A 27,785-nucleotide genomic window follows, 5' to 3' on the forward strand; every position below is an offset into this window, starting at 1 on the left:
TGCAAAAATGATTAAACCTCCTTAATCTCAGCCTGAGGAAAAAAAGGTTTTCATTAGTGTATAATCACATCAATCTGAATTTAGGAATCGTTGTGTTTTCGTAACGTTAGGATGAGCTGTTTTTCTCTGAAGATGCCACGGGTCACCTTCCACGGAGTCCGCCATGTTAAACCACCATGTTTCTACAGTAGCCCAGAAGGGGTAAACCAAACTACTCATGCTCTAGATGGGCCCTTTTGCATTCTTCTTTCTCGAACGATAGGGCGTGTGTAGTGACGGCCGCAGCCTGAAGTAGCGAGCAGACAGACAGATCAGTGCGTTCAGGGGGGCAGTGTAGGGGCTGTGCTGTTCAGAGGATGAGCCACTGAAGCAATACACTCAGTGCTGTGAGATATATTTATGAGATATTCAGATTTTGTTTTCTTTCATTTAGAATGGTTAGACAGTTTTGATGGAACTGCTTAGAAGGCGCCCTACATCAGGAATTAATGGGCACCCTGCAGCCAATCAGAATCAAGACTTGAATGTTACATAGCAAACAAGCAGAGACATAAATCAATGGTTACAGCTGACTCAGTAAGTATACACAAATGAGTTGAGCTTCTCTTCAATCTTTCAAGTACCCCTCAGCACCTGTACCCCTTGGGGAACAAGAACCCCTGGTTGGGAATCATTGGTCTATACAAGTAACAGATGTAAGCTTTGCAGACGGGTGTTGTTGAGATAGAGAGAGAGTTTTAGATGCTGATTGTTATTTGAAGATGTGTGATGTCATCGGGGATGATATGTACCTTCCCCACAGATAATGAATGGAGACTAATACTGTACAGTCACATAGTGTTGTATTTAATGGTAATCTTTTTAATAACTACATGAGCTGTTCTCTGGTGAATTCATTTCAGAACATCACTTCCCTCCAGCTGTTCCTCCAGCTCACTGCTACGTAGCAGGTTTAATATGAACCCAAAAAAAAACTGGGGTAACTGGGTTTTTGTGGTCTCAGCACAAATTTCCGGCCTAGTTTTCTGGTTTTGGACTTTAGAAGAACGATGATAGGCTAATTTGCACACACTGTAGGGCTGTCTTATCATACAAGCATTGTTTCATTTTTTCAGCTCCCCACCACTGCAGCATTCCAGTATGGGGCTGCTTGATTACAGCAAATTGCTCTTATTAGAAATAATGGAAACCTTTAATTAAGTTTTTTTTCACCAGTGTATTCAGAGTGGTTTCCCTGACGCTGTATTTTTCAGGAACTCCCTGTTCATGTTCACAAAACACGTGTTTTGGCACACAAAAGTTCTATTGCAAGACCTTTCAATGAAAGTTATCCAGTTTCCAGTTTCAACACTTATTCTGTGCCGTCCAACAGATTACACAACCATGCAGAAGCGGTGACGATCAAAAACTACTCTGTCTTTTGTTGTGTGAATAAGAGACTCACATATGGGACACATGTATGTAAGCAGACATTATCTGTTCATTCATGTTTCCTCAGTGGTCATGTGACCACACCCAAGCGGCTGATGAGTTGATGTGAAACACCTTTTGCCCCTTACCTCCCTTCTGGTCGCTGCTGTTGGTCTGAGAGCCTATTTATGTGTCTAGAATCGCAAGGTCTGTAAATCCCGACACTTTTGTCACCTTTTTCAAAGAAATCTTAAGAGCCTCCTCTACTTTTTTCAGTGTCAGTGTGTGGATGATTCTTTCTATGACATGGGGCTGTTGATTCTGCCTACAGGCACATCAGAATCACAATCACAATCACAATCTGGTTTATTGCCAAGTAAGTTTTTACACATACAAGGAATTTGCCTTGGTGCATTGGTACATTAAAAAAATTAAGTACTAAATATAAATAAAGATAGAAAGATCTGGCAATCATGGCAATGTCTTCAGAAAACAAAAGAAAACAATATCTGAAACCCAAAATGCATCGCTGCCCCAGTAAAAATCCAAAACATAAATGAAAAATACAAACAACCTATTTATGTTGAACATTGGCAATTAAGAAGCAGTGGATAGATATAGACATAGTCAGTGAAGGGAATCATCTTATTTTTAACTAAGAACAAAAAGAAAATAAAATCAGCCTAATAACAAAAGAGACTGTCGTAAGAAAAATGAATGACTGAAAACCCATTGAACTCATTGAAGACAGGAGAATAAAACATGTTTGAGTAGGTATAGTAATAAAAAAGAGAAAGAATGACTCAGTCGGAAGGAGCCCTAAACAGAAAAGCTTTTTAACTGATTTGCTCAGAGACCATAAGAATGAGATGATCAGAGCGTCTTAGTGAGTAATGTAAGGGACAAATAATTATTTTAAGCATTATGATTCATTCAGATGAATGCATTTTAAAATAAGTTGATAATGAAAGTATGTTTTGTAGTGTATCAAGCATTTTACACAATGGTGCTCAAAAAAATAATCTGCAGAATCTATTATAGATGAAACAGAGAGGAAGGAGACTGGTCTTTAAAGCATTTTAATAAATTAGATTAAATGTAAAGCAATGTGAGGAACGATACAGAACACCAATACCAACAACCCAGAAGTGTGGGAAGAAATGAAAAACAAGATAGTGTCGGAATAGTTTTTACTGAGAAAGCAACAACTGGGTCATGATGAAGGTCTGACTGATAAAAGTAGAGCTGACAGTGTTCACAGCGCTGCTACCTTCTCTCACATAACTTTAAATGAATTATAATCGACTCTGTTGCTTGCTGAAGTTATTATTGAAAGTGAATCCATTGCATGCAAGTTATTTTGCAGATTTAACGTCAGGGTGGAAACTGTATCTTGGAAGCAAATGAACAGACATGAACTCCTCACAGCAGGAAAAGCACAGGTGTAATTAATCCTGATTGCTGCATTACATCCAGGTGAGTCGGTCCCAGCGGGGCTCTGGGGTTGATCATGCAGGCTCACTGGGACTCTGACATTATTAGTTACACCCGTGCTTTGACAGGTTGTGATGCTGCGTATTTCAGGTTAAGAATAGCCATCTCATGTTTGGTGGGTTCTGGCTCAGGACATGATGGGTAAAGCTCCTTCTTTAATAAATGATTCGATAATGTTACTTCTCAGTCTATCAGTCTGGAGCCTCAGGAATCAACTGGTAGTAAAGGGGAATGTGTCCGTGAAAGCCAAGGCACTGGGTATTTTCCAGAGGTATGGACTCCTGTCAGACTGCACAAGTTGAATAACTTTAGACTCAACATGACAAAAATCAAAAAAGACTGAGATGAGAAGTTTACTTGTAAATGTAATCTAAATACAAATACAAATGATCTATTTTGCAAATGCAGTCAGTAACTAAATCCATGTATCACAATATTAAAGTAAAAAGTAACTTGATTACTTTCTGTTAGTTTTTGATTACCGTAACACTAAATATTCAAATAAAGACAAGAAAAAGAACTATAAGATGACTTTTATGTAAGTGTATTGTACGAGTTGGGTCTTGTCAGTCTTGGGACTTGACTCAGAACTTGAGTGCTAAGACTTAAGACTTACTTATATACAACGACTTGGCCCCTCCTCTGGTATTTCCAGTAGATAAGATTATATTTCCTTGTTCAGAAGTGTGACTGGTATTTCCACACTGCTCAGTCTTGAATGGCTGGATTCCATTTTCTTTATCTCCTGGTCCGTCTCTGATGGACGTATTGACAGAGTGAGGAAACAGCCTGGCCACACTCGTCCTCCGTCTCATCTGACCCGAGACAAATCTTTGGCCTATGACAAAATGTCCAGAGTTTGCAGTTTTAGATAAGCATGAACTTGGCACTGTACATCTGCAAATTACATCATACAGTATATTGCATCGCTATTTACCAAGACCTACTGTATCTGACAGAGGCGTTGAGTAACCGGGGACTTTTATTAACCTCTGTTGGTGACCAGCAGGAATTGCAGCAACACTTTGTAAGAGCAGAAAGGGGCCAGAGGCTGACACAATCTACACAGTCACATTTTCACAGCACAGTTAAGATCCTTATAGGTGCTGGATTCTATTATTGTGGCTGGCATTAATCATGACATTGCTTTACACTGAAGCAGCATTTTTGTCAGGTGCACAGTTTATTTTCTCATATGCACCTGTTTGATATATAGGTGAGCTGTGGGAGGACAGTTTCCTAATGAAATTAAGAAGTGTAGTGCAATTCAGTACATGTCACTAACCCACATCACCAGTGATCACTTTACTTTAAAGAACCACATGAATCTGTATCACCAGTGTTGGGGAAGCTTTGCAAGCTATCAGTTATTTAATACTGGAAGAAGTTGAACTACAGCAAAGCTACCCTAGGGAGAAATCTAGGTGGGTTAATTAAACAAATGATCAAATTGACATGTACATGTGATTCAAAATTATAACAAAACATAGCACGAAAAAAGTCAAACACAGAAAAAATGCCCCTTATTTGAGTTTATTGCAAAACATACCCACCCCTCCGCAGGTTATACATAAACCAAATAAAATAACCCCCACTTTGCATTGGAAAGTGCAAGCATAGCTCACAAGTAAAATTTCTTTTGTCAGTGGAGTTAGTCAGTGTCATGTATTTCACCTGCTTTGGTGCAAATAAAAGTGACAACAGGTGCAATGGAGAGGCAAAAAGCAAGACAACCCCTGAAAAGGGAATGGTTTTGCATGTGGTGGCCACAGCTCTCTGCTAATCCTGCCTGACTGATTCTTCTCTAGTTTTCGGTTTAGCTAGTGTCCTTGTCACTACTGGTAGCATGACGCGGTACCTGCAGCCCATTCAAGTTGCACAGGTAGTCCAGCTCTTCCGGGATGGCACATCGGTACAAGGAGTCTCAAGAAGATTTGCTGTGTCTCCCAGCACAGTCACAAGAGCAAGAAGGAGATACCAAGAGACCGGCCGTTACACAAGGAGAGCTGGACAGAGCTGTAGAGGGGCATCAACACAGCAGCAGGACCGGTATCTGCTCCTTTGTGCAAGAAGGAACAGGAGGAGCACTGCCAGAGCCCTACAAAATGACCTCCAGCAGGCTGCTGGTGCACATATTTCTGACCAACTGTCTGACTCCATGAGGGTGGCATGAGGGTCCAACGTCCTCTAGTGGGGGACCTGTGCTCACAGCCCAGGACTGTGCTGCTCGACTGGCATTCACCAGAGAACACCAGATTTGGCAGGTCCGCCATTGGCACCCCCTTCTCTTCACAGATGAGAGCAGGTTCATACTGAGCATGTGTACCAGGCATGAAAGAGTCTGGAGATGCCGTGCTGAAGGTTGTGCTGCCTATAACATCATCCAGTATGACTGGTTTGGTGGTGGGTCACAGATGGTCTGGGAAGACATATCCTTGGAGGGTCGCACAAATCTCCATGTCATAGTCAACGGTACCCTGATGATCCACTTACTATATGCACTGGTTCTCAAACTATGGTACGTGTACTACTGGTGGTAACCAAGCTTCCTTTAGTGGTAGATGGAGGAATCTCTGAAATATTTGAATAAAAGGAAATAAATAAAAATGCGTATTGTTTAAATACATGCCTGGAAGGGATCTTTAATACTAGAACAAAAATATGTAAGTGAAAGTAATGTCCAGTCAAGGTTTCTCTGTCACCAGTGTGACTCTAACTTCATTCACACTTTAAGTGAAATGGCAGAAAATTAGTTTGTATTCTTCTATGTGTCATCATTTAGCAAATATATAAAATGGTGTCAAATCTCACATGCTGCATCTCGATGAAAGAAATCCTTGTGTGTTATATTCAGAAAGCTTCTTCATCAGTAATGTGCCCTCCTCAGACTTGTAGCATCTCTGGAGGGAAAGAGTAACCAGATTTCAACATCTAGCATCTGAAAATTAGAGCCTGTACACATCCCTGGGGAGATGGCGACAGAGGGGAAGAAGTAGGGCAAAGGCACGCGACTAATCCTCGACTGAGCAGTGCTCTCATCCATCCAGACCGAGCCTGTAATCTGCGGGCCAGGCAGAGCCGCCCTGCAGGAACAGTCTCATGCCTTTGGCTCCAGCTGTTTGACGGCTGGATTAAGAGGTCAAGTGGGATCAGACAGACATGCTGCTCTGCCTGTCGAACAACATGGTAGGCCTAATAACATCTAGTTACTGTAATGCATTCTGTATAGGCCCCATGCAGAGCCTTTTACTTTAAACCTCAGTGGAGACTCTGTGGGGTCAGTGGGGGGAGACTGAAGAGGGAGTAATGATGAGAGATGACATGCAGAATAGAGACCAGTTGATTTAAAATGTCTCTTTTTTTTTCCCTCTATATCTTCTTAATGTCATATGATATGTCGTGATATATTTTCTTCCTCTTTGCCATAGAGCTCCATTTTTGTCCAAAAACTATTAAAAACACATCAGTGAGCCACACTGTTGCACTGGCTGACATGTTCCTTCATTAACATGAACACACACACTGTAGTTTATTTTAATTCCAACCCACATACACCGTGCTGCTGCTTTAAATACTCACTATGTGTGTGCACCAAATGTGGATTAATCCGCCACTGAAAATAGTCCCAAAATGCAATTTTTAATGCTGTTTGAGAAACATTTGTAAAAAGCTACAGTGCCCAGCTGTTTAAGGAAACTACTGAACATTTTTTAGAATATGAAACTACATTGTGTGCAGAGTTTTTGAAGATTCACATCTTCAGCAGAAACCAATGGGTTTGGGCTGAGTGCCCCTGTAAGCGTAGGGAAGTTGGACAGTATAGTGTAGTGTGTGTGTGTGTGTGTGTGTGTGTGTGTGTGTGTGGGTGTAGGTGTGTGTGTGTGTGTGTGTGTGTGTGTGTGTGTGTGTGTGTGTGTGTGTGTGTGGCTTTTAATCAGTTGGTGTGAAAAAGGTGAAATACTATTGTTTTATTGTATGGTTACAATGGTTTTATATTTTCATTTACCTCAAGACAATCTCAGAGGACTTCACTGAGACTAAAAAGAAGGCAAAGACTTACTGTATCTGTCTGCCAAGCCCAGCTGTGGTACCCAGCAGCCTCTGTACAAACAAGGAACAGGAACACTAGGAAAATATAGCTGAGTTTGTAAAATTGCCAGCCTGTTAGACAATAACACAGACAGAAAAAGAGGTGAACAGAGAGAAAGAACAGAGAGCTTGGCAAAGTCTTACAGAACTCTCTTTGGTCTGTGATCATTATGGTCGTTTGATCTTTGTTTACTACCTTCCTAAAAGTGTTTTTCTCCACAGCACAAACTCAAAGTTTGAGGTTTGTATTATCTACAGTTTGTTTAAGTTTTTATCTATAATCTTAATACATTTAGAATTATAGTTAATAATGCTTTAGGTCGTAGGAGATTCAAATTCTTTACTTAAAGCTGCTCTAATTAGTTCCTGAAATGGGCCAGTATTCAGATTTTTGTCCACATGAGTACCCTTACTTCTTATTGAGTACCGCCACCTCTGGTGAGCATACCCACCACTGAGGTCCCTGGTATTTTTTCCAATGGGTATGCAATAAAAAAATTGTTAAATAATTGCCTAAAAATAACAACTTGACCCCCCGAGAAAGTTTTTGGAACTTGGTATTTCTCAAACCCTGCCACAGCAATACTGGTGAGGTATTCCTGAACAAGTGCACAACTGCGTGTCTGTGTAAACTCGAGCTAGCCAAAAGAATTTGTTGGCTTATGTTGTGTTTAGGGTTCGGGGTGGGCTAAATTAGGGTACTGGCAACTCTTTGGTCCAGTTCAGGCTCTGGCTCTAATCAATAGTTTCGTAATTAATTCTCTGTGGGTTTGTCACTATGGGTGACACCTTTTATGTTACACAGTCATCTGATTGGTTATCACCCAACTCTGCAGTTCTCCTCAGCTCTACAGAGCGGTTTAGCATCTTTCAGCTCATTGTTTTGGTTGTTTTGTTCTGATTCAATCGCAGCAGGGGGGCTATTTTTATTAGCTCTGATACTGTAGTTCTGATGAACCCACTGTACACTACCTGCTCAGCACCAAATAGCAGGTAGCATTTAGCAGCTTGGTTGAAAGAAATGGTGGTTTAGTGTGGACATTTGTTCAAACTGCTGTTGGTGTGCAACACAGTGAGTGAGAGCAAACACTTTGTTTAAGGCTCAGAGTAATCCACCAATACACATTAGTCGTCCTTTTGGCTTCAGGATTAGGATTTTATTCATCAATCAAAACAGTTTTTAAAGCCTGTAGAACTGTTATGGTTTCTGTACATGTGCATTATTATTTTTTCTACTAAGCAGGCCTCTATGGACGAAGCATGTTGTGTAGCTACCAGTTGTATAGTTGTAAGGTGTGTGGTTTAATAAATATACAGCCATTAAACCAATTTAAGCATCATTTTAGCATAGAATTAGGATTTGCCTGCTTTAATTAGTATTTATGAGCCATAATTGAATCAATTAATGCTCATTTGTTTGTCTGACAACAGAAACAGAAACATTATTAAATAAGAGTGAACAGTACATAAAATGCAGTATAGGTGATGATGGAGATCAGGAGAGGACTAGGAGGAGGTTTGCTGTCCCACAACAAAGATGGTTAATTGTTGAGTCTTATTCACAGGTCGTCAAATATCAATACTGGAAATGAGACTCCACTGTCAGCTATCTTCAAGCCACCAGCCCAAAGCGTCTTTCCATCTTTCTCTGATTGGTTGTTTTCGTTCAGGCCCGGTGGATTCTTGCAAATGCCATTAGGAGCTCTAAGAGGAGCCAGAGGAGCCTGATTTTTTCACAGATTATCTGTCTCATGTTCTACTGTCAGGATATAGTGAAAGTTTCAGCAGTAATGACAAAAAGTTATTTTAAATGACCTACTGCAGCTTTAAACAGGTTTCATAAATCAGTGATGCAAACTGGAAATTATTTAAATTTCAATTTAGGAGGGAGTGCTACTGCCCAAATGTTAATGTGATCTGTGGTCACTCGCCAGACTTAGATTCATCAAGTGACCCGAAACACAACATTTGATATGGGTCATGTAAAAACATACTCCCTTTGGATATTCCTAATAACGCTTTATACCGAATGGAGCATTTTTCAAGACATGTGGGATATGCTGATATTATTCCGGTTTTAGGAGCATTTTTTGGACATAAATAGAGTGCATTCGGAATACAGGGGTTTTGCCGTAGTTTGCCTGTTTACGGTCAGCTCTGTGTGTAAACAAACCAACTACAGTTTGAAAGGCTGGAGTAGAGATGCACGCACAAAAGAAAAAAGCCCACATTTCTGGTCGTGATGAGAAACACAGTTTTAGCTAGCTGTTCTGCTTTTACCACAGGAGCAACATGACTGCAGTTTGAAAAGGCGGGAAATTCCTCTCTAGGACGTACAGTATGTCATTAACAGTTATGATAATCAGAACATGCACAGCTGCATGGAAATGGAAATATTAGTGGAGTGGATTTCCATTAACCATGTAAACAGCTTAGTGTAGCTTAGAATATTGTTTTTTTTTTTCAGAATAAGGGCAAACAAATTAATATTTTGTGCATGTCAACATAGTAATGGTAAAATTCTTTAAAAAACTTTCAAGGTTAATATTCATAAGTATTTTTTTATTAGTGTATAATTATCTGAAAATAACAATCATTGTTCATCATCGTTACCTTAGAATGAGCTGTTTTTATCTTCAGAGGGAGCGGGTCCTCTTCTGGCAGAGTCCGCCAACCTGAACTGCCATGTCTCTACAGTAACCCAGAAAAGACAAATCAAAGAATGGCCCTATGCCTTTTATGTTTTTGGAGGCTACTGTTGTTTCTCCTATACACTTGGAATGGGTGGGCGAAGCGAGGGAGTTGCAATCTGCAACCACACCGCTAGATGCCACTTAATCCTACACACTGGACCTTTAAAGTCATTAAATCAATATCTTGTCCTCTACGCGATGTGGTAAATCTCCAACATGTTTTCAGCACTTATTTCTATGTGTACCCCTTTACAGTAAGTTAAACAGCTGTTGTTACTGTAAATGTTTATTTAACCCCATCATCAGTTAGCACGCTCCCTCTTGACAGGAAAAGAAGAACAAAGGCCCATCAGAGCAGATAGACCTTCCATGTAATCACGAGCACAATCATCACAAAGAGGAAGAATTAAAAACACAACACTGCCAGTTCAGTCTATTTTCAGCTCCTTCCTCCAGGCGCTGGAACGTGGCGGCGTGGGGTAGAAAAAGTCTGCCACCTCATAGCCAATTATGTGGATACACCTAACTGCAGCTGTTATTCCCAGAATAAAAAAACTCTCTCTCTCTTCTCTCTCTCTCTCTGTGTGGAGTGTCTCTCCTAGAGTGATTACTTCGACAAACAGCACGTTAAAGAACAACTTAATGCTTTTGAAAAGCTTCCTGTCAAGCTTGACTGATTCGCCCACATTGTTCCTGAGAGAGTGAGTTCCTCTCCGTGTGAGGAAGTGTTGATGTTGCTGTGAGGCCTGTTACTGATAGCCCCCAAGTGCCTCTGACCCACAGTGACCCGCACTTACCTCCGACAGGCCTCTGATAGGCTGGGACAGCAGCTGCAGGAGTTACAGTGGAGAAATTGGGAAATATACATTTGAAGTTGAGGCTCAAAGTTCATTTTTGACCCTGAACAGCAGTTGATAAAACAATCCCACCACAAGGTCCATATAATACAGTGGTTCCCAGCCTTCTCCTGGTGACTCCTTTTCTATCATTAAGTAAACTGACAACATCTGAAAGACCTATTTTATGGATATTTCATATTATATTCAATGCATAACAATAATAATAGAGAACAACTGATGGACTGTACAATGAACCCAAACAGTGAACACAATAACTGCAGAAAAGAGTGACAACAATACACTGGTACTGACGATAACCATGATATTTGAAAACGAAATATTGATATCATGTTAATAATGCGCATATGATGATAATGTGTAAATAATTCAGTTTGGAAAAGTAAAGACAGAGTATGGAAAGGATGGGAGCATAATGTCATGTCCCAGTTCTACCAGGAAGTTGCAATGTTAAGACTGCAACAATTAACCCACACAAATCCCTGTGAATTCTGAACAATCTTGCAATTTTGTCCAATCACCACAACTCTTCCACAAATTTGACCAATCTTGTGGGTTACTGCACAAAACGTTGGGCCATATGTCACCAAACTCACTTCCCTGTTTCTAGTTGTGAAGATGGAGACTTGTGTGATGCAAATGTCTAACATTTACCCTCCAAACAGTGCGATTGCATTCTTGCCTTTGACTTTTAATGAATTATACCAAATAATAATAATAAAAATCGCAATTTCATTGTGCAAAAATACCTAGAAACATTTTTCAAGTTGCACAAGTTTAGCAGCCACCCTAGTTTTTCCTACACACTTGGAAGACTGAGCTGTATTCAGATGGTTGCAATCTGCAACTTCACCACTACATGCCACTAAATCCCACACACTGGTCCTTAAAATGAGTCCGATCGATCCTAAAAGTCATGAAAAACATAAAACATGTGAGGACTGTGTTTTGAGTTATACAATCTGGGATCACTTAGGTCTTTAAAAGGTGTGAAACAGTATTTCTGCTAATGCAAACATGACGGCTGCTTCGTACCCTCCACATCCCTGAATCCAACTGACCCATTTCTATTCCCTACATCCCCTGTGATTCAGCTTGATAACGCCTTACAACTCCCTTCCTTCCCTCGCCGAGGCGGCCCACATGTTGTTCCACGCAGCAGAACCTGTGAGTGACACACCGGAGGACCCGCCTCCGTCCCACTGCGGCCGACCAATGAGGCTGCAGAGCGGGGACGAGCCTTCAGCGGCAGCCTCTCATTTCTCACTACAGTACCCGTGTAACTCACACTGGCAGTCATGTGACGGTCATATAGTACAACTCAGCCAGCGCTCAGTCCAGTGTGAACGCTGCTGCCGCTGCATGGCGAGTCTCAAGGGCAAAAGCTGCTCTGGCATTACTCTGCCCCCACGGATGCAACGGATAAAAACAGTCCTCCCCGCGCCTCTTGCATTGGGATTATATTTGCTTTGAGTGAACAAGGTAAGACTGGAGGTTTGTTTTACGCGCTGGTGGGTGCAGGGTGCGCATGTGTCCGCTCGGTGCCATATGCTGCAGCAGGCTGGACGAAAACATGTTTACGTTGAGAGCGGAGACGCGCGCCTACTCATGCGTTATGCACCGCGGTGGGGACGGGCAGAAAAACACGGCACACTGTCCGATATGGTGCACTACTGTGGTTTCTTTTCCCTCTCCCGCAATTTAACAAAATAGACGGATGAATGGATTTGGAGTTTTATTCTCCTGTTTGCAGCTGCGCGTGTGACCGGATTTTTAAGTTGTCTACACCCTGCTGCCTGCAAAGTCTGATGCTTTAACACTTAATTATTGTTATTATGCATTTTAAAATACAATTTCTGTCGAGTTATGATTACAACTGCAAGGTCCCCGCTGTGTAAGAATGTAATAAGAGGTGATGTCCAAGCTCCTCTGCACAAACATGACAATGTGCCCCGCAGCAGAAGCCACGCAAGACAACAGAAATGCACCAGCCTGCTTTTCATACCCATAAATCTGACGACTCGTACCTAAAATCTGTCTTCCAAACTTCAGTGGCAGCGCTGTGACTGATTTGCTGCTCTTTAATCGGCCCGTAAACAAGCAGAGCAGGTGATTTACGCATGCAGCGCCGGAGCGCACGCTGCTCCCAGCTGCCCCATGCGGTGTTTGCTGATAATAATGTTGACAGTTTTTTTTTTTTTTTTCCTTTTTTTCTTTTTCTCCTCTCTCTCTGGTCGGGTTTACTCTCGGTCACTCAGACCATGCAGGGGCCCCTGTAAAGGGAGTGCGGACAGGGGAGGGAGGGGGTTGAGTATGACCGACACTCTCTATTCCAGGAAAATCACCTATTTATGAAGTCTATAGTGGGACATTATCAAAACAAATGCGTGCAGCCTCTTGTCATTGTTGTTGAGCCACATGAAAAGAAACCACTGATCCGTAAGTGATAAACTTAGTCTGATACTTAAATAAAGTAAATAGGTAATAAACCTGTTATAATCGGAGATGAATAAAAACATAGTAAAAGAGCAGAATGTACAATGTCATGGGAAATCTGTTTTCAATATGTGAAAAATCTTCTGATTATTTTCATTGCTTGGTCTATAAAACATCATCAGAAAGTGTCCCAGTGTACAGGGCGATGTCATAAACTGTCTTGTTTTGTTGCCCAAACAGCCCAAAACCTACAAATATTACACTACTATACTGTAAGATCAAGCAATGGCAGCAAATTCTCACATTTAAGAACTTGAAACTATCAAATGTTTTTGCTTGAAAAATCTTTATTATTAGAATAAACCGATTCTCAAAATAGTTGCTGATTAATTTATTTTTTAAATACTCAAGGGCAGATCTAGAGCAATACTGACTGTGTGTCCATGGGGTGTCCAGAAATGTCTGCTGATTTAATCACAAACAATCACATATATCATTATTTGCTCGGAAAAGCCCTCAAATGAGGATATTTGAACTCAGAAACATTATTGTGGCACATTAGTAAAGCTTTGAATAGAAATATCTAAAGGCAGCTTTAGAAATCTATACATTTTTACTACTACTACTTTTATTTTTAAATCTTCAGACATTTTACCAAATACATATCTTTTTTCATTGAATTTAAGCTGATCAAAAGGTCTAAACTGTGTCCAGGACAAATTATTCAGTTATATGTATTAATTTCTGTTTTTTGACACATTGTTCTTAAAATGTATCTAAATTAAAGTGTTAAACTTGACAGATTTTGTCATCAAACTGGGCCTTTTTTTAGATCCGTTGCTGGAAATACTAATCAGTCAATCAATCAATCATTGCAGCTCTACTTGTTGTAATATCAGAAATTAATATTTGAATTTTAATTAATACATTTTTTATAGCTTTTCCCTTTATAATCTTATGGTGGTTGATCACATCAGAGCAGTCTACAGCAGGCCCGCCAGTCTGTTGCAGGATAAATCTGACAGGTGATGAGATGATTCACAAGATAGAGAAGAAGAAGACACAACACAGTCAGCCTGGAAAAATATTCTTAAGCCAAGGTCTACTTACTAGAATTATTTTGGAGCTTTCACCTGCATCTCATGGCCTTTATCAGCAGATGGGGTGACATTTTTGTCTGTCTTCAAGGTCAATTTAAAATTACGCACATGCAACAATAGTTTTTTTTATACTTTTTTAAAATTACAACAAGACTCCAAAAACCATTAAAAAGAGTAATTTTGAGGAGGGAACATCAGTCTTTGACACCTGTGACGAGGGGTCACGAGGGGTCAAGAGTAGTTATTACTTGGGTGTAAAGGGTCACCATCAAAGAGGGCTAGGAACCAGTGCAGTAGGTATGCTGTTTAAGTGGCTCTATAACAATCAGTGCATTGGCTTAGTGACTAACTATCCTCTGTGTGATTGCATCACTGATATTGTGACAGCCGCATTCAACTATCAACTTGCAAATGGTAGAATTTGCAAACACAGACTAATAGGCTGACAGATGGATGTTAGGATATGCCCCCTTATACATTTTCCACTAGATATATAATCACCTAATACTCTGTCTTTAAAGTTGGACTGCTCTTTTGGATTTGAGCAGTAGGCACATGTGGGATTAAGATTAACAGACTTCTTACTGTCTCTGTTTTTTCTATTTAGATATCCTGGCTGGAGACCTTGGATTGTCAGTGTTTCCCCGACGCTTACTTTTTCCACCCCGAGAGAGCACACCAGGTGTTTTACTATCTCACCCAAGTGGGAAGCGTGGCCTTGGTGACCTGGGTTTGTTTGGCCTAACTTTCCCAGCAGCACAAGGAATAATTCTCTTACAAATCATCCTAAATACAGACTCTGAGTCCAACAAGAGACAGCAGTTTGGCACTATCCAGGGATGGTAGATAACTCCCCAGTTAGCAAGGGGACTTTTCTTCCTTACAGTGGCTCTCCACAGGCCTATCGGCTGTCAGACATGGTGACAGATCTGGGCTCCTACCAGGTGATGCCGTCGCCATTTTCGGAGGACGACCTGAGCGAGTCGTCCAGCCCTCGCTCCTGTTCCAGCCCGGACTCCCAGGTGCTCAGCTCCAGCTATGGCAGTAACTCTAGTGCTGAGAGCCAGGACAGCATCTTGGATCAACTGCTGTCCCAGACCTCTTTAGGGAGTGCCAACGGTGTGCCAACAGGGTCTGTGGCAACTATACCATTATCCACTTTCCTCTGGGACTCACGGAGAGATGAGCCCTCCAAACGTGAGCCTGTAAAGGTGGAAAATTTTGACTTCCTCACCTGGTCCAATGTGGAGACAGAGGAACAACTTGGAGGGTCTTTCCAGCCCACACTGGAAGAGATAGAAGAATTCCTGGAGGAGAATATGGAGGTGGTAACAATGAAGCAGGAGATTCGAGAAAGTTGCCCGGGTATGGGTGTGGGACTGGAGGAGGCTCTTGGTCTAGAAGTTGGCCTGGAGTGGTGCAGGGAGAACTCCCCTGAGCCTAAGCTGGAGCCCACTAAGTATTCAGACCAAACTGTCCCCACTGCCAGCACTGCTGGCTTAGCCTCTGCTGCCTCCAGTGAGACCAAAACCACATCAGTTAACCCTACACATGAATCCGGCACAGGGGCCAAGAAGGCATCAGGCAACAAACCTTCATCAGCGGACAGTGGCACAAACGGTAGTGGGATGCCGGTCATCCTACAGATTCAGCCCCTTCAGGTCAAGCAGGAGCCCACAGCAGCGCCTCTTACCCCAGTGGCCCAGCCCCCACAGCCTGCTTCAGCCTCAGACATCAAAATTGCGCAGCTACTGGTCAACATCCAAGGTCAGACCTTTGCCCTGGTGCCCCACATCCTGCCCTCCCCCAACCTTAATGTTTCCTCCAAGTTTGTACGCATCGCTCCTGTCCCCATTGCAGCCAAGCCTCTGGGGCTCGGGGATAGCTCGGCCAGTCAGGGATCAGGGATTCTTGTTGGAGGTCAAAAGTTCCAGAAGAATCCGGTGGCGGATCTTATCAAAATGCACAAATGCACTTTCCCTGGCTGTACCAAGATGTACACCAAGAGCAGCCACCTGAAGGCCCACCTGAGGAGGCACACAGGGGAAAAACCTTTTGCCTGCAACTGGCAGGGCTGTGGATGGAGGTGGGTACTGGTGAGGGAATGTGAACTGATTGAATGAATGTATTTCTATGTACATTTTAACATTCACCTCATATACAGAATGATCTCTGCCCGATCAAAAGCACCATAACTGAACACTGCAGATTAATGTGTTTGTTATCTTACCAGATTTAACTGACTCGTATTTATGACTGGTTGTATAAAGCCTGTTTAAAGGTTTGTTTATTCCCAGGACAGCAATAACCGCAGACTCTAGCATGCATCTGCATGATTTAAAAGGGCTTAACCCCCATTTGTTAGTGTGACCTGCCTGCTGGAAGCAGCAGTAATTATATGTCAGTGGGGCATCTCTTTGAGCTGTGGATGGTATCATGTTGCTCAATGGAACCAAGGGTGGTGCAGATTTTAACTGACTTGAACTGACCTGTTGCTAAGGGGTCATGTATTGGCACTGGCAAGAGGACTTAGAGGGTCTCTTCAAGCAGCTAATAACTAAAGAAGCAGCTCTACAACACGAATGTCATTATTGGTAATAGGGTTCATTACCATGGAGGCGAGGCTTCACTTGGTTTCTGTTTATGGGATGCCAGCAATATGCTTCAGCAATGAGACAGCATGCTCATAGTTATTCAAGATCCGTAATAGAAAAGCTGAGGAAAAACAATCATACTGTTTCTCTTTGCTAAGCCCTGGAGCTGAAGAGCTCTTAATGGCTGTCATGCAGCCTCCCAAGTGTTAATTGGGATGATGTGAGGCGGTGGCAATATAGACGGCTTTGCTTACACAATCACACTTGTCAGCCAGTGAGATATCTGGGATGTGCAAGAATAGCTGGGGTGTCTTTTTGTGGATGTAAACTAAATCTGGGACGGAGCATGTGGGCTGCAGTCACATGGGCACAACACTGGCACCTCCTGTTGAGAGTCAACAGCTGTGCAGTTGCTGGGGCAGTATGAGTGTGTATTTGTGTATGCTGTATAAAGCAGCAAGATCTAATTTGGAACCTGCTGTGTGTAATGGAGAAAGGCAGGGAGAGAACTTGGATGTCTTCATCAGTGAGGCAATTTCTGTGCTCATTAAAGTAAAGCGTCTCTTTACATTCATCACAGTGAAGGTGTGTGTGTGTTTATGTGTGTGTGATGGAGTGTGACTTGAGCTTCAGAGCTGCCAGAGTTGAGCTGGCTGTTTTCCTGAGGACATCAGGTCATCAAGTGAGACTGACTCAAACTGGTAGAATGAGTGCACTGTTTGACTTCCTCAGCCATGTTCTCTTTAGCTAGTGGTTCCTTATTGATGATATTTGTGATATTTAAAAGTGAAACATTGATATTGTGTTAATAATACACAAATGATTATATAGTGTAAATAATCAAGCTCAGTAGGTGGCAGTAATGCATCCTAACCTATCCAGCGTTACAGTTCAGTTTAATTGCTAAAAAAGAGACAAAACACTTGAATGGATGAATGGACTTGAGTGCCACCCATGTAGCCTAACCCTAGACTATACTGTGATCCGTTCCTTTGTGGTGCTTCTGCTCCTTCACTTTAGACTTTACCTACTATTTCAAAATGCTTGTCAGTGGTGTGTCATGAATATCCATCCGACTACACTATTTTTCTACAATAGATCATTGTCATTGTTTGTTCTCCATAGAAAACAGGTTTTAGCCAGTTGCTATACCAAACCATTGCAAAAACATGATTTGAAATGGGAATTTGTTGTGTGGAAAAAATATCTCCAGAATTGGCGGCTACTCACACTTTGGAAGCCTATTTTTGTCATTTCATTGCACTTAATGGAGTCAAGTGTTAAAGGTTCAATGTGCAACATTTAGGAGGATCTATTAGTAAAAATGGAATATAATATTCATACGTATGTTTTCATTAGTGTATAATCACCTGAATATAGGATTCACTGTGTTTTTGTTACCTTAGAATGAGCTGTTTTTATCTACAGACGCCACGGGTCAGCTTCCATTGAGTCCTTACGCCCCCTGTAGTTTCTACTACACACTTCACAGCCCATTCTCATTCCCAGGTCATCAAATTCAGACGCTAGCCCCTACAAGGAACTTTAATTTTGTGTGGAGTCTGGCGGTCTCTGTGGACAAAAGCAGTACTGTTTCTACTGCCTCGTTTCATTGATTTCAAGGGGAATCCGGAATAATAACTAAAAAGCCAATCTTCTAATTGATGGTTTTGATTGTTTATGTAGGTCATACAGAGTTGATGAGTTTTATGACAAGTTAAATGCTGCTTGGTTTAATAGATAAGGAGAAATATGACCCTAATGCTAGACCAGGGCTATTCAATTAATTTGGAATTGGGGCCAGTTCATGAAACTGAGGCAAAATAAGGGGCCGGAGAATATGAGTAATTATGGTAACAAATAAAGAAACAACAACAACATACTGAAGGAGTCAATATATTCTATTTTGTAAATGCAGAACAACATATGCACATTGTGATGCACTAAGACACATAGGCCCAAGGCATTGTTACATTCAAATGGCAATACAATGTTGAAAAATCTGAGAAACAGACAATTAGAGAAATGCAATTAACTAACAGACAGCTCGTTATCCTCAATGACAATGAGAAGATAAATTTCAGTGTTACAAGTAAAGAGGGAAATAATTCTCAGAAACATCAAACTGTGCCCCTTCTCCACTGGCTAAAAACAGAAATGCAAGCTAATTAACTGAATACAACTCACACTTTTTTTCCTTCTAAAAAAATAAAATAGACTTCCCCATAAATCCACACATGGACTACTACTGTACTCACTTTCGTCCATTTTGAACATAAATCAGACACCTTAACAATCAGTCTAGGTCAGCCATATCACAGATATTTAAGATTTCACTCATTTGAGTGACAGGCAACATCAAATGTATCTCCACCAACAAATATAAAACCAAAGTGCATAATGTGTAACAAAATAGAATTAAAACAACATAACAGTGCATGGTATTTTATCAAGGCAATGTATTTCAAATTGCATCACTCAGTTTAGGTGAGCCATATCAGTTGTTTAGAATTTCATTCATTTAACTAACAAACAACTTCAATTCCAAGTGCACCAACAAAAATAAAACCAAAGTGCATAGTATGGTACAGAATAGAATTATAACAACATAACAGTGCATGGTATTTTATCAAGGCAATGTATTTCAAATTGCATCACTCAGTTTAGACCGGAGAAACACCAGAATCTCCTCTCGTAGTTCACAAAAACGTTTCAAAGCGTTTCCTTTGCTAAGCCATCTAATGTCATTGTGAATGAGCAAATCTTTATATTCAGCAGACATGCCAGTCAACAGCTTGCGGAAAAGGCGGTGCTGTAAACTGGAGGTACAACGGATGAAGTTTATAATTGCCATGACAGAGTCCATGGTCTCTTTTAACTCACCACTGAGCTTGGCACACAGGAGGCTTTGGTGGATGAGGCAATGTAGAGATCTCAGTAGCCGCAGCTGCCATCCTCCCGGCGAGCCCCTGATCCCTGTCCGCCATCGAGGGCGCACCGTCTGTCACCAACATGTTGACGCACGCCAAATCCAAGTTGTTCTCCTCAAAGAATGAAGCAGATCTCCACGAAAACATTCCCCATCAAAAAATCGCACATAGGAGGCACAGCTGTGCAACATCACTGTTATCAGTCCACTCATCCACGGCCAAAGACATCACCTCGGCCTTCCTCAGCTTGTCCAAAAGCGTCTTGAAAACGTCGATGCAAGGGACTCGACTCTCCTCATATTTGACGTGTCAGAAATTGTAATTTGCTTGATCGAATCGATAATGTTTTTTCGGGTTTTCTCATCTGTTACCACCTCCTCAATGGATGCCAGCATACACTCCTTGACTGTCTCTGAGTCTGTAAACGGCTTTTCTTTTTGCCCAATATCCATGCCACTCGTAACGATGCCGCAGTTGCTCTCTCTTGATCCTTTCAGGCCCGAAACAAAATGTGACGTCTTTGCTCATAACAAGATGTAAGCCCTGTTATCGTCTGCCTCCGAGCAGCAGAGCCCGGTGGGAAAGTAGCATCAAAGTTAGCATGCGTTGTCTTGAAATGCCTTCTCAAATTATACTCTTTGCACACGGCGAGGCACTCGCTGCAGATTAAGCACACAGGATTCGCATCAACGGCAATAAACGCGTATTTCTCTGTCCATTCATTGTTGAACTGCCTGTTCTCTGAGTCAACTTTTCTTTTTTTAAAGGTAGAGAGAGACATTTTATCTTGTTAGCCAAACTTTGTGCTTGGCTTGAAAGAAAGTCAGAGCGGTCAGAGCGGTCAGAGCGTGGCACTAGAGCACGAATGGGTGACTTTGATTGGTCATGTGTGGTTCCCCAAAATATATGTCCGCCCGAAACAGGTAGATATTCTACCTGTTTTGCCACCATGGCTTAAAGGGGTGCATACCATCTCCTACTGCACGAAAGAATGTACAATTAACCATAGTCATGCGCTGTATGAGACTACCCATATGTAATAACTACACTTCACTCCAAGGGCCGGTACAAAATTCCTCAGGTGCCGCCAATTAAATAACCCGGTACTAGACCCTCGGGGGACCACTGACCTTAACATTACAGTCAGTAAATCAGTACAATCAGTACCAGGCATGCACTGACATGGAGTGTGTGTTTTTCGTGTACCTTGCATGATTGCATTGATCTGTACGTATGGTATGCTTACATTTACTTGTGCATGAGGACATTAGTCAAAAACTATCCCAACCAGCAAACTGTTATGTAATCAGGCCTCTACCTGCCACAGCTTGCTAGAGATCAGTCTTGGAGGAGTCTTCCCTTTTAAACACAGAACCTCCTTTTACATGCAGGTATTGAGTGATCAATAATATCCCTTAAAAGCTTTATGTTGGTCCATGTGCCATATTACCAATCTGGCAACCCGGCGTCAGTCCTGTACTATACTTGTAATGCTGTGTGCGTCCTCATACATGAGGGGAGCTGCAGAAATTTGTGCAGTAGTAATCCAGGCTGTGTGTTCCAACTAACAAAGGGCTCTTGTCTGTGCACAAAGGGCAGGATGTAGTTTGGATGGAAGTGCGTGTGAGAACCAGTGTTTGTGTGTGTGTGTAGGTGTGTGTGTTAGTGTCTCTGTGTGTGTGTCACTGTATGTGATGGGGTAAATGAGGGGGCCGACCAAAGGAGAAAACAAAGTTGGGAAAAATGTGAAAGAAGCAAGCGAATGGAGTGAAGAGTGGAGAGTCACTGAGATTTAAAAAAGAAAAGACAGGAGAAAAAGTGCTGGTGGTGGTGTGGGGGGGAGGCAGATAGAGGGGGAGAAAAAGGCCTGTTTCAGTTTTGCACACAATCATTTGAAGGGAGAAGCGGTGAGTAAGTGGAGCGAACAAAGACAAAGTGTTGAATAGTTACCATGACTGTGGGCTAGGAACGTCCAGGCTGCCACACTGCTTGAAAGGGAGGAGAGGGATCAGTCAAGGTTCCTCACAGACTGGGAGGAACAGGGAGGGAACGGCTGAAAGATGCACTGAGTGTGCTACTGTATATTCAAATGCATAACAACGTCTGCAGTACTGTAGATCAGTGGCTCCGCTGCTCCATGCTAACACTAAACACTGCATCAGAAGTTACCAGGACACTAGCGTCACCTATCTACAGTAAGTGTTAGTAACCACTGGTTTATGTTATATACCATGAAGATAAACTTTAAAAATAAATTACACACATAACGCAAGCATGACTGGATTTAACCCATGGCAGAAAATTAGCTGTCGGGCCCCTATTGACCTCTGCCCCAAGCACATTTATTTAGGAATGTGCACCATGTGTGCAGTAGAAACTAATATAATTAAGGTCTTAGACATACATTTTGACGCAGGGCCCCCTGTACAAATGAACAAAAACCAAGTGAAGCTGGAACTTGTAGGGCTCCTGGGAGTCTGGGGCCCCCAGTTTTCCCAGTTGGTTATCCAGGCTTGAGCACAGCTGATACGGCCACATTCTTTTTTTTTGGGGTGCATGGTTCAGTGAGCAGTAGTCACTCTTCTTAAATGAAGTGATTTTTACTTTTAAATAAAGCAGTGGCACCCAAAGAAAGATTCCCAAACACAGCACAGAGTTAGTGCTGGCAGGTGCCGACAGATCACACAAAGAGAACTTGAATGAGAACTGGAATGGTAAGAAGTCAAGTCAAGTCAAGTTTATTTATATAGCACATTTCAAACAACCGGAGTTGACCAAAGCACTGTACAGAGTGCATGGCACAACAATAGCAAGTAAAATGCTATCAAAATAGTAGTAAAAAACGCACATTATTCCGCTTATACCATGGTGTAGAGATAGAGATAACCCATTCATTTATATTTTCATGCTTTCTGTAACTGTAATTAAGCTTTTTATAACTCAATTTCCCTGGTAACACCTAAGGGTTTGAGTAATACCTGGGAGGATCATTACTTACTCCATTTTGTTTTCATTCAGTTTAGTCATTCACTTAGAACAGTCAGACAGTTTCACTGTAACTATTTAGTAAATGGAATTAATGGACACCCTGCAGCCAATCAGAATCGAACCTGGACCAACGTATAATGACCTGTAATGATTCAGCATAGCTTGTGCTCTAGTGTTACCATGGAGCCATTCACTGAATATATTACATTGATTGCAGATTGAAAAGATGCCTAAACGTGCAGTACAGTTGATGACTCTGGTCCATCTTTCTGCTCCATAGAGAGCCCAGGCTGGGTTACTCAGCTCGTTCAGGCTGACTGTTAGACGAATGAAGCCCGGGGACTTCCTGGGGGGTGTTCTGGGAGTAATTTTCCCACACACGAGGGGAATGCTTAACTGGAAGAGAGAAACTTGCATACACTCATACTGGATGCAGTGTACCCCTCTTTTAAGGTCAGAAGAAGAGGTCTGCACAGGATCGACTGCTTTTCATTTCTGTCTGCCTCTAAAGATGTGCCAACCCAATTCAACACTGCTTTCTATTGAAAATCAGGCTGCAGTTTTTTAAATCAGAATAAACGTGAATTCAGTTATTCAGCTGTTTAACCAAAACACCTTCAGCTGACAGGAAATGAAAACAAATCCCTTTAAAAGAGAACTGCTTCGAATTGATTCAGTTGGCACTAAAAGTGGATAAAAAGATTATAAATCCTGTCTGTTCCTCCGATGCTTTGCATAGCAGCAGACTTCGAATCAGATGGTGAAACGTCAGACTTCAGAGTGGCAGTGATTGTGTTACCGTTTACAGAATGAGACCATCGCTACAAACTACCTAAAACAGTTTGTAGATCACATTTGGATGCACACAGTTTACTGACAGACTGTGCATTATACGAAACATTTGTTTAAGCCATTAGCCTCTTTTATTTTCATGTCTGAAATTTCATACCGCATCCATCCTGTGCTGATCACGCTGACCGCCCACTCCATATTATAGCAAATATATCCTGCGCACGCAACATGGTTCCCATGAGATCCCAGTCCCGTTCAGTCCCCTGGTTAGAAGATTTAACTGCACAGAAAGTCAAAACTAATATCTGATCCGTCTACCAAAGTCAATGTATAGACTTGATCTGCTTCTGTCGGTTTTTTCTAGAAAGAATGGGGTTGGTGTTCGGGGTGGTTTCATTGGCAGTGTCTCCTTGTATAAACTGCTGTCAGATGTTGCATGTAACTTAGTCATGTCTAATAGTGCCACAGCATTGCTTTAGCTCTTATCTGCAAGCCTGTTGTATCTGTATGACAGAGAGAAACAACGTGTTTTTGCTGCAGCCCTTTATGTGTTGCTGCTTAATTACAGGGTGCGATCGTATCAATTCATCATCTTGTCAGGACAGCAGAGCAACATCTGGGTTGCAGAGCCTGGCCGTGGACGGTCGGTTTCAAAGAACTATAGTTGCTGGGAAGAAGCCCCAGAGCTGTCAAGCCTTTGGCTCCAGCCAAGTAGCTTCGCATGCTAACCCCGCTGCGATGTTTTGCTTGTTCAAATGAGTTACAGGCAAATGAGCTGTAGCATCAACATGTTAGGCATTCTTGCTCATGACAGATAATTACGCTGTAGGGTTTGGTGAGAAGATTCCTGGCTTCGGCAGCCATTGTGTACATGGGAGTTGCCAAAAATATAAAATAACGGCAGTGGAAAAATAGAGGTTTTTGTCTTTTTTTCATTGTATAGGCGTTTGGCAAGTTCGGCACTGTGAAATATCCTTAGAACACGTTTACTAAAGTTTTTATCAGATCAGCCAAGACGTTTCCTCATGAACAGAACAGTGTCTGGCTGCAGCTGGTTTGACACAAGTAGAGTATGATCATCTTTTCCAAACCACACACCTGAGACAATTAGAACCTTTGTTCTCTTATAGTTCACTTTCTGTAGGGGTTGGGCAAAAGGATCTGTTGTCAGAAATGGAATGTAATATTCATAGGTATGTTTTCATTTGTGTATAATAACCTGAAAATAAGAATCATTGTGTTTTTGTTAGCATGAGATGTTTATATCTGCAGAGGGAGCGAGTCCTCTTCTATGGAGGCTTTCATATTGAACTACCATGTTTCTACAGTAGCCCAGAACGGACAAACCAAACACTGGCTCTAGATTGGACATTCAGCATTTTTCGCGACTTCGTGCCCACTCTAGTTTCTTCTACAAGCTTGAAGGCTAAGCTGTATTCAAATCTTTCTAGAACTTTGTCGCTAGATGCAACTAAATCCCACACACTGGCCCTTTAAGAGTTAGTGTAGTAAATTTACATCCAATCCTTTGTTGAGTCAAAAAATATAACTAAAATTCAAAGATTAATATAGGGCTGTACTTTTTGTTGGCTGAGAAGGCAGAAACACTACAGTTCTGGGTTTTAACGTTTTTTGTGGAGGATGTGACATGCAGATTATCTGACACATTACAGCTGAGCAGAGATTACAACTGCACCTGCTTTTCACAAGCTACTTGCTCTGACTACTGGAGGTCCTGATTCAGAATGACTAAGCCTTATATAATTATTATGATATGAAAGTTTAACCGGGAGATTCCAACGACTAAAATTGATGTGACGCAGCAGGAGTGTTTGAGTAAAGAGGACTCTCTTGCTCTTGTTGAAGTAAAAAAACACACAATCCACACATGATATTAGGAAGATATTACAGAGTGATGATTCCTTTACCTAACAAATCATCTTTGGCTAATTCAGACACCTGGTTAATGCGAGCATGTTAACCAGACAGCAGGCAAGTAGAGGACTAAAGAAAGCAGAAAAGTTTCACATTTAAGAAGCTGAAATCAGAGAATTTAGACATTTTTTCTTAAAGTGATGGATGATGGTGGATCATTGAAACTCTAGGAAAAATATCAAATCATTCCAAATCAGTCAACGGAAGTCATGAGTCACTGCTGTTAAAGGCAAAGCCAAGTTGCAAGTCTAATGTCATCAGATTCGTGACTTGAGGCCACAACTCTGACCTTACCCATTTGTTTTTTCTGAATATAAAACATCTCTCCTTCTTCCTTTCAGGTTTTCTCGGTCGGACGAGTTGTCTCGACACCGGCGCTCCCACTCGGGTGTCAAGCCCTACCAGTGTCCAGTGTGTGAGAAGAAGTTTGCCCGCAGTGACCACCTGTCAAAACACATCAAAGTCCACCGCTTTCCACGAAGCAGCCGGACAGTTCGCTCAGCAAACTGACTTCCTGCTCGGATCACTGGGAACACTGGGAACGCTGAGATCACTCTCATACAGCCATAGGCCATGGGAGCAAAGTGTGAGCGCGAACGTATGTGTGTGCGCAAGATTTTTGCGCCTTCATCAAATCGGTTTGAAGATGTGTGGGAGCACGCCTTGCTTATTGTTTCAGCAGTCTGTGATTGTTCTAATTTATTGTACAAGAGTAAACCACAGTTACCATCCTGTAATCAGCTAAAGGTTGTTGTTGCTGTTGGTGCTTTGGTATGTTGTACTCCTTATGTTTGTTCTGTCCTTATCGCCTGCCTCAGCAGAAGATAAGATAAGCTTATTTTCATTCAGTCTGGATTATGTGATAGCTTTGGTAATAGCCTTGCGTATCCATACCTGGATAAAAACAACTGCCTTTTATCTTCCTGAAAGCTGCCAATGTCTTGGACATTCCTCATGTTATGCAATGTTTAGGAAGTCTGGAGTCCGTTCGGATCCTCATAAGCTACTACTGGAGTAGTAGTTACTCTTCCCGGGGTCTGCAGAGGTTTCTGCTGTGAGGTTTCTCTGATAGCTTTGTCCTAGTTTTTGCTGCCTTGCACCTCAGTTCATTGACAGTACGGTTGGAGAATACCTTTTATTATTCAACTTTGCGTTGATGAACAGGGTGAGACCTGCTCTAATATGGGGACATGAACTACTGATTGCATAACAAAGTAAGGGAAATCTCACCATAAGCTACCGGGACAAACCTGCTGAGACACAAGGAGGAGAACGACAGAGCAACACACGAAATGCAAACGTGAATCACATCTAAAAGGTTAAACGCACAGTGATTGTTATATTCGCCTTCTGATCAGTGTTATATGATCTTTGTTCATTGTTGTATTAAGCTAAGTCATGTGTACCTAGTTGTTGGTCTTCTATTTGTCTCGCTTTTCTGGCCTTACTATACCACAAAATCCTTACTGGAGAGCCATATGGTTTGGAGAATCGGGCTCTTTGGTGATCCACATTTTAATGGGGTGTTAAATGACTGTTCATAATATGGCCCATGTCAGTCTGAATGTCTCAGTCTGCTATCATTATTTGAACTATTATTTTGCCAACGACTTGACACAAAATCTGCCTCAACTCTGCTTTATCTGTTACTGGAGACACCCTTGACAGCCTTTGACCTCAGCCGGCAGTTACGTTACGTTGAGGTGACATCAGTGGACACACCATGGTGCTGAACTACCAGGAAGATGAGCTTCTGGGAAATGGAGTCACAGCATCCCTTTTGAGGCCACGACACACTTTCTAATACCCTAATTGTTTGCTAGCGTGCCCCGCTGTGAATATGTAGGGGTGTGACAGTGCCGTCCATGTGTAATTCATGTATGTAAAGCGACAACGAGCAGGGGTACACAACATTGTACATCATTCCTTTCATTCAATTTTTGAATTTATAATGCCTGTGTGAACACAGGTGTTTTATCGCATCCTATGAATGTATGTAAATACGCAGGAGTGGACGTCGCTGCATCCAGGAGGCACAGAGACTATTCTGATACCATATCTTAAAACAAATCAGTGCTTGTGACGATTTCTAGTGGAAACCCTGAATGTGTACATAACTTAACGTTTCAGTACATATGAATATATTATATATATTTTTTCTTTGTTCTATCCAAGATGCATTTACAAATAAAACTGAACAGAAACACACATGTCTGCGTTGTCTTTAGTAAGTTGTACTTGCTGTATTTAGAACTTTCAGGCCAGTAACAAGAGGAGGTTCTCAAGTACATGAGGGATCATCTAGCTACACCTGTTTCATCATCCTCGTTTATTAGCCTCTAAGTGCTCCAGAGAAGAAAAAAAGGTATACTTTTGTCTGTAGCCGTCAGGATTTCCGAATTACTGTATGATGTACTGTAAGTGCCTCCCCCTCACAGCAGCTATTTTGTTATGAAATAGTAGGGTA

General features: G+C 41.8%; 2 protein-coding genes across 2 annotated transcripts in view; one reads left to right on the plus strand and one right to left on the minus strand.

The window, feature by feature from the left end:
* Positions 1-27,785, minus strand: part of LOC127371851 (zinc finger protein 679-like) — a 395,275-nt gene that overhangs the window by 253,002 nt on the left and 114,488 nt on the right. The gene's annotated exons all lie outside the window — the stretch shown is intronic.
* Positions 11,833-27,526, plus strand: klf15 (Kruppel-like factor 15). The gene is made up of 3 exons (XM_051415009.1): positions 11,833-12,025; positions 14,687-16,165; positions 25,660-27,526. Exons 2-3 carry the CDS (start codon positions 14,919-14,921, stop codon positions 25,826-25,828), a joined length of 1,416 nt encoding a protein of 471 aa, XP_051270969.1. The 5' UTR covers positions 11,833-12,025; positions 14,687-14,918; the 3' UTR covers positions 25,829-27,526.

The sequence above is a fragment of the Dicentrarchus labrax genome, unplaced genomic scaffold (genome assembly GCF_905237075.1).
Source record: "Dicentrarchus labrax unplaced genomic scaffold, dlabrax2021, whole genome shotgun sequence".
Taxonomy (NCBI): Eukaryota; Metazoa; Chordata; class Actinopteri; family Moronidae; genus Dicentrarchus; species Dicentrarchus labrax.